Source organism: Agrilus planipennis, unplaced genomic scaffold, assembly GCF_000699045.2.
Source record: "Agrilus planipennis isolate EAB-ADULT unplaced genomic scaffold, Apla_2.0 scaffold66, whole genome shotgun sequence".
NCBI lineage: Eukaryota > Metazoa > Arthropoda > Insecta > Coleoptera > Buprestidae > Agrilus > Agrilus planipennis.
In genome coordinates this window covers 473,552-486,625 of record NW_020438868.1, presented here as the reverse complement: position 1 = coordinate 486,625, position 13,074 = coordinate 473,552, and the positions used below count along the sequence as shown (strand labels likewise).

At 38.2% G+C, this 13,074-nt stretch overlaps 1 protein-coding gene across 1 annotated transcript; it reads left to right on the top strand.

Moving 5' to 3' along the window:
• Nucleotides 1–10,693: 10,693 nt before the first annotated feature.
• Nucleotides 10,694–12,594, top strand: LOC108734742 (zinc finger protein Noc). The gene is made up of 2 exons (XM_018466405.2): nt 10,694–10,914; nt 11,007–12,594. Exons 1-2 carry the CDS (start codon nt 10,825–10,827, stop codon nt 12,318–12,320), a joined length of 1,404 nt encoding a protein of 467 aa, XP_018321907.1. The 5' UTR covers nt 10,694–10,824; the 3' UTR covers nt 12,321–12,594.
• The last annotated feature ends 480 nt before the right edge of the window (nt 12,595–13,074 follow it).

The following is a 13,074-nucleotide window of genomic DNA, read 5'->3' as shown; positions in this document are numbered from 1 at the left end:
TTAACGAAATTATGTGGGACAAGGATTTAAAGTTACACGTATTTTGTAGTTCCTGTCCTTAAACTTAGTTTATTTAAAAGGAACAGTCATATAAGGATTAAAAGAAGGGTAAAGAAAGTGATGAGATATAACTAGAAACAATTTTTTAAGTAGAGCACAATTCTTAAAAAAATCAATTTGAGATAAATATATCTTGAGAATGGGATATTCGAAAATATTTCCGTAAATACGTCATATATAGCATACGAGGTGTGGCAGTGAAGTTTCGGGAATTTAGTTACAACTCCCTACCTGGAGGAAACCCGTCTGAAATCCTTCGCGAATTGAAAATATGTATGGGGACGCATGTCGCTTCGAAATTCCTGCGTCAGCAGTTTGTAGAAGTGGCGGAGAACGACAAGCGAATGGAAGGATGTCCAAGTCCTAGATCAAGAAAATGTTGATTGTTTTTTTTTTTTTTTGATATTCAGGGCAGCTGAGGGCACTCAATTTCCGGGTATGGCTGGACTTGCAAAGAAGAAAGTTAGATTCTTCATTACGAAAACGCGTCCGCGCATTTTTTATTGATTATCTCCCTACAGCCCTATTTAGCCTCGCGCGGTTCATTTTTCTGCCCAAAAATGAAATACCATGTCGTGGAGATCCCATTAGCGGCGTAGAGTATCAAAGCAGGACGATGGTTCTGAATCTGAATTCTATAACTTCAAGAGGTTATGAAAGGTGTTCCTAAGGGTGGAAAAGGCGGTAGCAACGGTGTATTATTTATTAAAAGTATTAAGTAAAAATTCTCGTGTGTTTTATTTACAAATTTTTGGAAACTTCATTGCCACACGTCGTATACAGTTCAGAAGTTATTCACGCCGATTCTTAATAATATTCCGAAGGATCAATAAATAAACACAATTTATCAATAACCATTGTGCGTGCATATATATACATAAACATTTATGTTCATAAACTGTGAAGCAATGTTCTCGCTGTAATTATCTGTTTACATGTAATATTGAGTGGTCTTTATCAGGGTAAACATACATACGTGTGTATGTTTGTGTATATAATGGACATGATATTGTCGACGATTTATGGTTAGTTGTACCATTTTTTTTAATGGGAATCGGCATGACAGCAAGACTTTTTTTTACCAATAATATTAATCTGCTGTTCAATTACTCCACGTACACGGAGAATAATAGCGATTACTCGTCAAAGCAATTATTTTTAATGTTAATTCTTCTGATTTATTAACGCTACCACTTCGATAATTCCAAGGCAATCGGAGCAGGAAAAATGTTAAACGTAATTATTTATTGACGGAATAATTTATTCATGCCAAAGTAGGTTTCCCGTATTTCAACTGAATAATAATTAATATTATGCGATGCAATTTGTTATCTGAGATAAAAATGGCCGTTATTACAGTTGCATATCATATATGCAAATAAGGGATAACATTCTTGAATGATTTGCAATGGTTAAGCCGCTTGAAAATGACCCATATACAATGTTTATCTTACCTTGCGTCAGCGCGAGATGGTTCAAATTAAATCTTTTCATAATAACAGTTCCTTAAACTAAATTAACAACTGCCGCAGTTACATCAGAAGTAATTAATGCAGTTCGATTGTTAATTGAACAATTTCACACGCAAATACGTACAGCACATATAATAAATTAATCGTTTATAATTAACAAATAGAATTCCAAAAGTCAACGACGTCAAAGAATTGAGTGTATTCTCTTATAGTGGACAAGTAGAGAAAGAGTGCATGTAAATACTGGAAAGGAAAAATTAGAAAAAGTGGCTGATTTTCGTTAACTAGGAAGTCAGATAAGTCAGGATGGAACGAGCAATAGAGACATAAAACAAAACATAAAGAAGTCAGTTTTATGCTCGCGAACAGTTAATTTAGAAATTTGAAGAAGATTTTTAAAGGTATATGTATGGATCGCGGCGCTGTACGGGTACGAAACATGGACAATGGGCGCGGTGGAAAAATAAAAATTAGAAGCGTTTGAAATGTGGTGTTACAGGCGAATGATGAAGATAGCGTCGACAGAGAAGGTTGGAAATGAAGAGGCATTAGAAAGGAAACCTTTTCAGCCAGTTAGAGACATATTAGAGGCAGAAACAGGAATTAAGAGGAGTAGAAATAGACCTAGATTAGATTACTGTTCACCAGACATAGTTAAGAATGTAGGTTGTTCTAGTTTTAGGGAAATAAACCCAACCAGTTTTAGGTTCGACTACTTTACTTCGTAGATGAGTGGAGTTCGCGACAATTTGAAAATGAGTAGAACTGGGTAATTGACATGCTACCATCTGTCGTGCATAAGAAGTTGTATGGCACTTACCCATACACCAGCCGCTCGTCCTCGTGCCTCATTTAATGTTTTGACCGCTGAAGCCTCCTCTGTCAGTACCCTGTTATATTATCATTTGTGTAAAGAAAATACGACAGTGTTTTAAACTCCACCGTCATTATGTAGATGAACTGCTTTTTTATGAGAAAAACTTTCTGTAACCGCCAATTATTTCTTGTCTTACTGACGACTAATTACAGTATTTATGCAGTCGGCTCTAATTTAGTTTTTAACAAAAATCCCTCATTTAGTCAATTTTATAAGCGTTGTAGATATGCAAAGTTGTTTAAGTGCTTAATAAAAATTTTATGAACTGGAAACTGATGGTAATGTTACCTATACCTCTTAAAAAAAATAGTAATAAAAAGCCAACTGTGTTTTAAAACGTAGAAGTAATTGAGGTGATTTCCGATTTTGTTAGCATATGAAATAATCTGAATATCCATTATTTTGTGCGTTAAAGTCTGTATATTCCAAAAGCACGTCATAATCGGTTCAGATAGGGTATTACATTAGGGCGTCAGACTAAATAGGGCACGTCGTTGAAGAGTTAAAATTGGGTATCCATATCAGGGCTGCATCAGTATTAATAAGGGATGACATAAAAGAATTTAGGAAGGGCACATCCACATCAGGGCCAAATCCGTCTACGTAGGGCATATCGTAAATCGGTTCAGATAGGGTGTCCAAATTGCGGTCAGTTAAGCTAAATCGGGCGCACCGTTAAACGGGTAGAATAGGGGATCCATATCAGAGTCACACAAGTCTTAATGGGGGTGTCGTAAAAGGACTCAAGTGGGGTATATCTACATCAAGGTTATATCGGCATCAAGGTCACATCAGTATCAATAGGAATTATCGTCAAAGGATTCATGCGGTGTAAAGCCACATCAGGGTCAAATCCTCTGCATAGGGCATGTTTTAAATCGGTTTCCACGTCAGGCCCAGTTAGGCGAAATAGAGCATCTCGTTTTAAAATGTTCAAATTTAGTATCCATATCAGGGCCACATCAGTTTCAATAGGGAATATACCGTAAAAGGATTCATGCTATGTATATCCACATCAGGACCAGATCCTCTGAATGGGGCATGTTCTAAATCGGTTCAAATACGGTATCCACGTCAGGGTCAGTTAGGCGAAATAGAGCATAGCCTTTTAATAGGGAATACCGTATAAGGATTCATACGGTGTATATCCACATCAGGGCCAAATCTTCTGCATAGGGCATGTCTTAAATCGGTTGAGATACGTTATCCACATCTGGACCAGTCAGGCGAAATAGAGCATAGCGTTTTAAAAGGTTCAAAGAGAGTATCCATATAAGGGCCATGTCAGTTTCAATAGGGAATGCCGCAAAAGGATTCAGGTGGCGTTTATCCACATCAGGTCCAAATCGGTCTACACTGAGCATGGATTTACATACTGATCATATGGATTATACTGACCCTACACGTGACATTAAAATACTGAGCAACGATAAATATAAATCATTTCAACTGAACTTGTAACTTTTGTACTTCATTAACATTTATGATTGCGATTTCTTTTTTCGCTCTGCTAAAAGAAGGAATATCGAGTTCCGAATGTCTCTACTACATTGTACATACATACACATTCGTCTTCGTGATTTACGTTGGAAAATCCGCTTTAATGCAGGCATGACACACAATTTATCATTGCCATTCTTTTGCTCCTGCTGCTTCTGTCGACGAGTTAAAGGTTACTCGAAGCAGTGGCTTATCAATTTATAAATTCATGCCGGGAAGACTGGCCGCATAAATCAGAAATAATAAATTGCCCCTTTCACCCCGGCATATTCATTATAATAAATTGAACGGGCTTGGAGAGTGTGCGAACTGTTGATTAATGATCGACTTGAGTTTTTTTCGAAAAACTTATGTATTCTCTCTCTCCTGCAAACCAAATAAATGAACCATTTTTCAACCACCCTTCTTTACAAAAATGAAAATAAATTGCAATACAATACACCAAGCACACATATCTTTGTACTTAGGTGTTAATGTTAAATTTATAAACTGATAAATAAATTTTACTTTGCATTGAATTTATATTGATTCCAGTAGAAAACGATATCGCGGCGAGGTGTTAGAAAAAGTAGAAGATCAGAGGGCGCTATGAAATAGGCGAGATAGGTTGGTGTAATTGGCAGTTATCAATAAATTATCTGTGAAAATGGACGGAAGTACCTTCTCTTTAATCTCCACTTGGGAATACAGTCATTTGTTGCGTTTTGAACACGTCCTTGTTAAGTCAGGAAATGCTTCATGAGTAGCACAGACAAAGCGAAAAGTTATAACCGATTTACAGTGAGCGGTGAGGGGTTAAAGGTTGCTTAAGTAAGCAAAAGATCAGGGTTGGCTTTATAACTACTTGGTTGGAGTTATATCGTTAAACAATCGTCTTTGCTTTCCTCAACATGCTGAAATTTTGCTTGCCTGCATCTCTTTCTGTTACATATTAATTGGTGTAATGTTATTCTTTTGACGTGACTACGTCTTATAATTCGATGGAGCCGGCTGCACGCACGAAAAAACATGACTCATGCGGCGTTACCTCGCTCTGAGGCGTTCCATTTAAGGCTTGAAGTGCAAGCGAGAGCGCGGAACGAGCGACAAAGAGGCACAATTGGCCTCCGCGTTCGGAAGCGGTCGACATCTGTCTCTCTCCTACTTGAGTGAGCGATCGATGCGTCCGCGTGGACAGCTGCTATACAATAATACATTTCCATTTACCTCCTTCTCTATATCCATACAAAATATCTATCAAACAAATAAAATTAAAATTTTCTTTTGAAAAATGAAACCATTCCATCAGTATTTTCTTATGACGTTGTCACGTTCCACTTTCGTCAGTAAACCGACTTTACAGACAACCGATTTTTTTATTAGTGCTCGCTGCAATTCTTACCTAACATCTCTTTTCTATGTTTACGATCTTCTATACAATATCTGTTGTTAGTAAAAGAGGGTGTTCTGTCAGCAACTACTCTAGTCTAGCTAGTAAGTTGGAGGAAGACAGTAAATGCGACAGTTTTATATCAACTGTATCAACCATCAGGCATATTAAAAGCAGAAACAGGGAAGAAAAAGGGTAAAATGTGAATATTGAAGAGAGAGATAAAAGAGTGGAGGTGCGCGTCCAATCAGTCGATGATGATGGTAAACATGGAAATGTGATGATTACTGATAAGATTAGATGTCTGTTTCATTTTTGTTCTAATCAACCCTGAATTATTACTTTTTCGATATTTTTCGAATACATTTGACTATGAACTGTATGAAAACCTGTTATTTGTATAATTCCTACAGTTTTTAATTGAAAGCCATTAAACATAACAATCTAATTAAAACAAATGAGGTATAATGGAACCGTAAATTAAACATGCAAAACTAATTATAAATTTAGTCTTCTTGACATTTTAATAGCTTATCGCAGTTGGTAACAGCAATTATTGTATTAATTACTGAGTTTTCTTTCTGTGTCATGGTATTAAACAGGTGCTTATTCACATAGGCACATATTTTCAAAATAAATTAATTTCAATGCGCTGAAACAACTTTTACTTTTAGCGGTAAGTAACGATTTTATACACGTGTAATAACCGAGCAACGGTACACATATAAGTGTGTACAATACAGATAACAGATAAGGCGAACAACAGACTTCGAAGTAATTGTTAATTGCTGAATTCTTTTCCGAAACCTACAAACTATAAATGTAATTGTCGTGGTCATTGGGACTAATTAATAGCATTTCAAACACTTGAAAGTTCAAACGTAACGGTATTAAATTAATACGCTGTCCATTACGATTTGTGACAGGTGTCATGGAACATGAATAAACTGCTCCGCGACCGACAACAAACTATAATCCAATACAAGATTTATGATTGTACTGCATGCATTAATGATATGCAACTAACATTGATTAAAAAGTAATCGATGCCTTTTCTATTTCCTTAATTGTCGTTTATTGTTGTCGTTTAAACGGTAGCAAATTGTTAAATTGAGATGATTTAACAGTTTTTAATGTTTGCATATGTTTAGGTAGTGTAGTTGGAATCTGAATGATCCATTTCAAGGTACAGTGTAAACTCTTTATAACGTCACTCGATTTAACGACGAACTCCTTGAAACGTCGAAATTGCTTGACTGGTTGGTTTACATTGTTTTCTATACAATATTACACTCTATATAGCGTCCCGCTCACTCTATTTAACGACAACAATGCGGCATTATAAGTCATTAAGCAGTACTTTCTAAGTTGCCGAAATAGATAAGAACTGCAGCTGTGTACGTTGTCGAAGAAGACGATCCTGTCCCTCCACCAAGCATCAAACAAGCACTTGATGCAGCGAAACTATTAAAAAAATACTTTTTATATAATCAAATTGATCCAGCAGTATCTTAAGATATGAGTAAGATACGTAACAAAATACAATTAAAATATTGGAGCAGCAAAAAACATCAGACGAAGATAACAGGCTATACGCAATGTATGAATAATAATGTTCGTGTGCAAAATGTGTACTATATTGGTAAATGCATATTATTATAGAATAGTATCATAATATCTTTTATTTCTCTCCATTTAACGACCACTCTTTTTAAAACGTCGAAAAATGTTCAGTTCCTCAAGTGTCGTTATATAGAGTTTACACTGTATATTTTGCATTTGGTTTCACCAATATCGATCCCAAAAAGTATCCGAAATGCTTTAGTTAGACATAAGTACAGTTAAGTGCAACTGGACGATTCTGACATACCAAAATTTCGTAGTTTCCATTGATTTCGTATTCGGTGGTTGATGGCGATCAAAAAAAGTGACCGCCGCTTCGAATAATTGGATCTGGGCGCAAAGTCGCGCAAAAAGATCGAAACGACCTAAGCGACGCTAGTCGCCCAAACTCTTCTCTTGATCGTCAATGCCGTCGTCAGTGCCAACGTTGATTTATTGACGGCCGTCGACAGTGATGGAAGTCGCTGCGAATAAAGAATCAAAAGAGCCGCTCTACAACAACCGCGGTTTCCTATGTCTCTGCCTTTTAGAAGGGCTCAGGTTATTTGCCCGACTGATCAAAACTCAACTCGTTCATGGTTCTGCATGCTCAACAATGGAGGACAATTGGAAAAGGGCGAAGAAGCGCGGAAAAGAGGAAAATATATATAATGATTAGGATTCAGAGGAAGGCCTCCAAGCGAGCGGCATGGCCTGGAGGTTTAAACCATTGCTTAACATTCAGGAGGACGTCGGTTCGATTCCGGACCCATCTGCCGTGGTCCAAGTTTTTCTGTGGTTTCTTTGGATCATTTAGGCAAATGGTGGGGCGGTAATCTTCCACAGGTAATCTTTCATTCTTTTCTATCTTCATTTCGTCCGTTTCATCTTTCTCACCCGAACCACCACCCACCTAATCCCACGATTCCTGAAAGGACGCTGAAGAGGACCTTCCGCCCTACCTTCCGGCGTAGTAATTTGATACACTTGTCAAATATTATGTTTAGGTATTGATAAAATAAAAGGAATTGTATAAAACATTCAAGTGTATCCTTTAGGATTCCTCCAATGGATATGAGTCTGAAATCAGTTATATTACAAAGATGATCGATAGTAGTAAATGAAACAGTATGTGCGAGTAATTTAACTGTGCCCATTCGATGTAATTCGATAGGTTGACGTCGATCGATGATCGTATCGATCCGGTGGCACTGATCAAAATATTGAATGCAGCCAGCTACTGTTGTGGATCAGGGCATTCCTTTGGGGGAATGTGGACGAACGTGATGCGACTATCGTATCGCAACCGAAGAAGATACTCGAAATGAGATATGGACCTGTAACGGATCCACTAAGTTTTTGTCGACCAATCGATTTCAGATTGAGCTTAGATAATCTTCTTAGTTCTATAGCAACCGTACCGTAACACATTTTTGATGCCATTGCAATAACTGATTCGATCAGATCAACTTGCGGCTAAATTTCATTTGTAAAAAACGATATCGACAAAAGGATTCTTAACTACATTATACATGGGTACGTATGTAAATACAAACGGTTGTTTATAACAGCAGCGTTATGTGCGGATGATGAGGATACCGTGGATAGAGAAGGTTAGTAATGAAAGAGGTGTTAGAAAGAATAGGAGAACAGAGAACTCTATGGAAGTCAATAAGAAATAGGCGAGATAGGTTGGTGGGATACATTCTCAGGCATTAAGGAGTTGAGAGGAGTAGAGGTAGACATGGGCTTACCCGTGGGGGGCAGGGGAGAGCAGCTGCCTCCCCCCCTGGAAATCCCGCAGAAAATGTATGATCTCGCCTAATCAGTAATCAAACTAAACGGGGCCTTATATGTTCGTTGTGGTGTTACAGGGGAATGATGAGGATACCGTGGATAGAGAAGGTTAGTAATGAAGAGGTGTTAGAAAAAATAGGAGAACAGAGGACTCAATATGGAAGTCAATAAGAAATAGGCGAGATAGGTTGGTAGGACACCTTCTCAGGCATGAAGATCGAGTCAGGATAGGAAAGAGGTGCGTGTCCAACCAGTCTTAGGACTGACAACCTTATGATGAATATTATATAAAAAAATGAATCAGTTTACTACAATAATGTTTTTGCACATGATCAAAAAGTCAATAGAATCAGTGAGTACACGATAATCTCCAGGAAGTTGCAGAATGAACAAAATGATCGATGCTGAACGTTTTTTAAACTTAATCAGGTGATGGGTTATGTCAAGTACAAAAAGAGTTAATAACGACTTATCGTCGTTTTCGATCATTAGATAAAAACGTATTTTATGACATATTTCTAACAGATAAAAGACCAAAGATACTTTAATAAGATTATTGAGGAAATCTCAAGAGCGCTTTATGTAATTCAGTCAATCATGTGATGACATTTAAAAGTATTTTTTTCTACATCTGATGTTGCATCGAATACCTATACCATTAATTTTTAATTGCTTAGATACCTACACAAAAATATATCTACACAGTTTTTTTCTTAAATTTTACTAGACAGTCTACCTACGCGTGTTAATATTTTTTGATGTTGTAATTGGTTAAACCAGTAGACCACGAATTCTTGTAAACAACACACTAAATGGCAGATAGACAAAACACCGTTTCGCGTCTACAACAATAAATTCCTCTAGATAACTGTTGAAAGATTTTATGTGACAAAGCCCATTAGTACAGTAGTAAATTATGGGTAGAATTTTATTAGATTTGTCCTCAGTTGTGAGAATCTTCGTAATTGATACCTATTTTTGTATCTGAAACGGCCGGGGTTGTTGTCCACTGGTCGTTGGAAAAAGGGCAATGAATCGAGAGACAGGAATAATTTAGGGTAGGTACATTTAAAGGAAGCACAATAAACAGTAAACTTACAAATTCCTTTTTTAATAGAAGAATTTTTATTGTTCCTTTGGATTTTCCGCTTGACGGGATTCTTGTGCAGCTGTTAAGTACCTATGTATTGTGACGGCATCTTCAAAATAGAGAGGTTTATTAAAATTTGTTGTTTCCTCCTGCCAACTTGTCTTCAAACGTTCACGGTTTGTCAGCAAGATGCTAGACCATAAACATAAAAAAGTACCTGCCATCGTTTGAAGCGTACAATAAGGTCCTGACAGCTACAGAATAAACATGTACCTTGTCATAAATGAGTTTATGATTATTCTACCACAACAAGTCTGCCGCCTTCTAACACTCGAGGGGGTTTTCAAGGACCCAGGTGATTTCCACCCTGATGTATTTTTATAATAAAACGTCAATCCTCTCCAGTCTCCTCATTGATAGAAAGAATGTTTAGATGGAAGACGTTTCAGTGAAGAAGGGCTCATTATCGATGGAGATGATGGGTTGATGCATCACTATCTTGTGGCTGTAACAAATCTATTCATAAGGTCAATCAGTGGTAACAAGTGTCACTATGTTCCATTGGTTTGAATGGCGAGACACAAGAATTGTAAGAAATGATAAAACTGGATGACGCGGTAGGATTTTCGGGATTTATTTGGGAAAACGACATAGCTCATCCGCTTCAGGTCTTCTGTTGTATTTCGGAGTGTGTTCAGCATTGTGCGATTGTCGTTTAGTCCCATGTTTTCAGGCGCTACTGATTACACTCAAAATCAGGTATCGTGTCGGCGAGTACAAAGTGTCCATAGGGCTGCTTGTCATCGTCACCAGCACTCTGGGTGGTAGGATTCGACGGCATAGAAAAGGAGAGAATTAAGGCTTTGTCATACAGAACGGTCGCAACGAAGAAGGCCATGATGGAGGGGCACTCAACGCATGCGCCCATTTAGGAGAAGGTCAGAATTGAGGCAAGGAGCGCACAGTCCGAGTCGAGTTGTTTTGCGGTGCAGTTGTCCCGAAAAAGAATCTTGTGTCGGTCGGTGTTTTTTTTGTTAGTTTTGTGTAGTTTATACAAATGGTTGTGTTAGACGGAAGCAGTATGCTTTCTTCCGCCCCTGGCAATCAGTATCTTCAACCGGATTATCTGTCTCCTTTGCCAACAACGGTTAGTATCAGTTCATTCAATTGGAAGTTGAGACTTTCGCTTCAGTTTTCTTGCTCTCTCCAAATTTTGCAACATTTAATTTTTAATTACAGTTGGATGCAAAGAAAAGTCCCTTGGCACTTCTAGCCCAAACATGCAGTCAAATCGGTGCGGATTCTCCGTCATCGAAGCCTCTTCTTTCCGCATTAGAGAAGCCTAAAAAGAGTTCCTCAAATGATGGAGCTAATCGTTCTCCATCCGCGAACTCAAAAGATAAAAATGAGAAAACGGCTTCGAGAAGTAGCCCTTCTGATACAAAATTAGCCTTTAAACCGTACGAAAATACGGTTTTGTCAAAGAAATGCGACGAGAAGAGGCCATCGTCCAAACCTAATGTTCAAACAAACATTGTGGACGAAGAGAAGAAGTCTCGAAGTTCCACTCCGAACAGAAAATCTACTTCTCCTTCAAACTCATCTCCAGAACAATCGTCTACACCTGTTTCTGAAGTAGAAAGATCCAGCAGCAATGGGCCGAAGTCTTCATCTCCGCCACAGCGGGGTGCGAGTCCCATAATCAGGTCTGGATTAGAAATATTGCAAGGACATCCAAAAGACCTACCATTGGGTACGTTCAAACCAGGCAGTTTAGGATCAGGACTGGGCGGACCTCTAAGTGCTCTGTGTTGCCCTCCCGGCCTAGAACATACCAATCCAGCGTTCAGACCTCCGTTTCCTGGTGCTCAATTCTCACATCATGCGGCAATGTTAGCCGCCGGATACGCTAGTGCCACACAAGTTCCGTATTTGAGTTATGCGCGTGTTAAGACTCCGTCGGGCGGCGAGGCCTTAGTGCCAGTGTGCAAAGATCCGTATTGTACTGGGTGTCAGTTCAGTTTACACAATCAGCAGTTGCTGATGAACGGTGCAACGGGACCATGTCCCAGCGGGTGCACTCAGTGCGATCATCAGAAGTACAACTTAGCAATGGCAGCGATGTCATTAGTGCCTCCTGGTCCGGTTCCACCCACTTCGTTGGCCTATCCCCAGTTGGGAAGACCATACGTTTGTAACTGGATTGCGGGTGATACGTATTGCGGAAAACGGTTTGGAACATCCGACGAACTTCTTCAGCATTTGAGAACACACACTAGTGGATCTGATCCAACATCTGTCGCTTCCTCAACCGCTTCTGCCCTTTTGAATCAACATTCTTTGTTTTCTTCAGCCGCTCTTCATAGAGCTGGCTATCCGAATCCACCTCTCAGTCCTTTATCTGCCGCTAGGTATCATCCTTACGCAAAACCGAGTTTACCAACTACCTTAGCCGCATCGCCTTACAGCGCTTTCAATCCTACAACGTTAGGTCCATATTACTCTCCATATTCTGTATATGGTCAGAGAATAGGGGCGGCTGTTCATCCATAATAGTAGCTGCTGTGTTCGTTCACCTGAAAATGGTCGAAATTTTCGTATGACATTGTTCGTCCATTTGTTCTGCTGTGATAAACTTGTAAATATTATATAGGTGCAATCCAAATCTTGTAAGTTGATTGACAACTCGGTCTCTGTAAGTTATTTTGTTATTTACCTATTACCTACATATTTGTCTTACAGATGGTCGTATTCTTTTAATTGTATTGTAACTATAAGATTTGTTGATTTTTTCAGTATGCTTTAAATAAAAATATAGTCCACAGTTTTTTTCGTTTTCTTTTTAATGGCATCGTTCGTTGATGATACTCGTAATCAATATTTGTTTTTTCCTTTTTATTTTCGAAATAGGGAAAGGTGTTGTTGAATTTGTTATTCTTGTTTAAATATTTAGTGCTATTCGACAAACAAACAAACCTTTATCGGATAGGATAGTACACTTATGGGTGTGCTTAATGATAACACCATGGGCAGTTCGATTGATGGATGAGTAACGATTTATAGGTGGAGGAAAATCCCATATAAAATATTCATCATTATTATCAGAAACAATTGAGAAATTGTGTACTGGAAATAGAATTATAAACTTCTTACTAACGATAACAGTTAATAACATCTTGTTATGTAATCGCTTGCATAATTTAATGAGTTTCGAATGAATCTTCTTAATGAGGAAAACAAAAGCTAGAGAGACCCATTGGTATTCCGTTTTAATACGTGTAAATTTTTTCATTCCAAGGCAAAATCC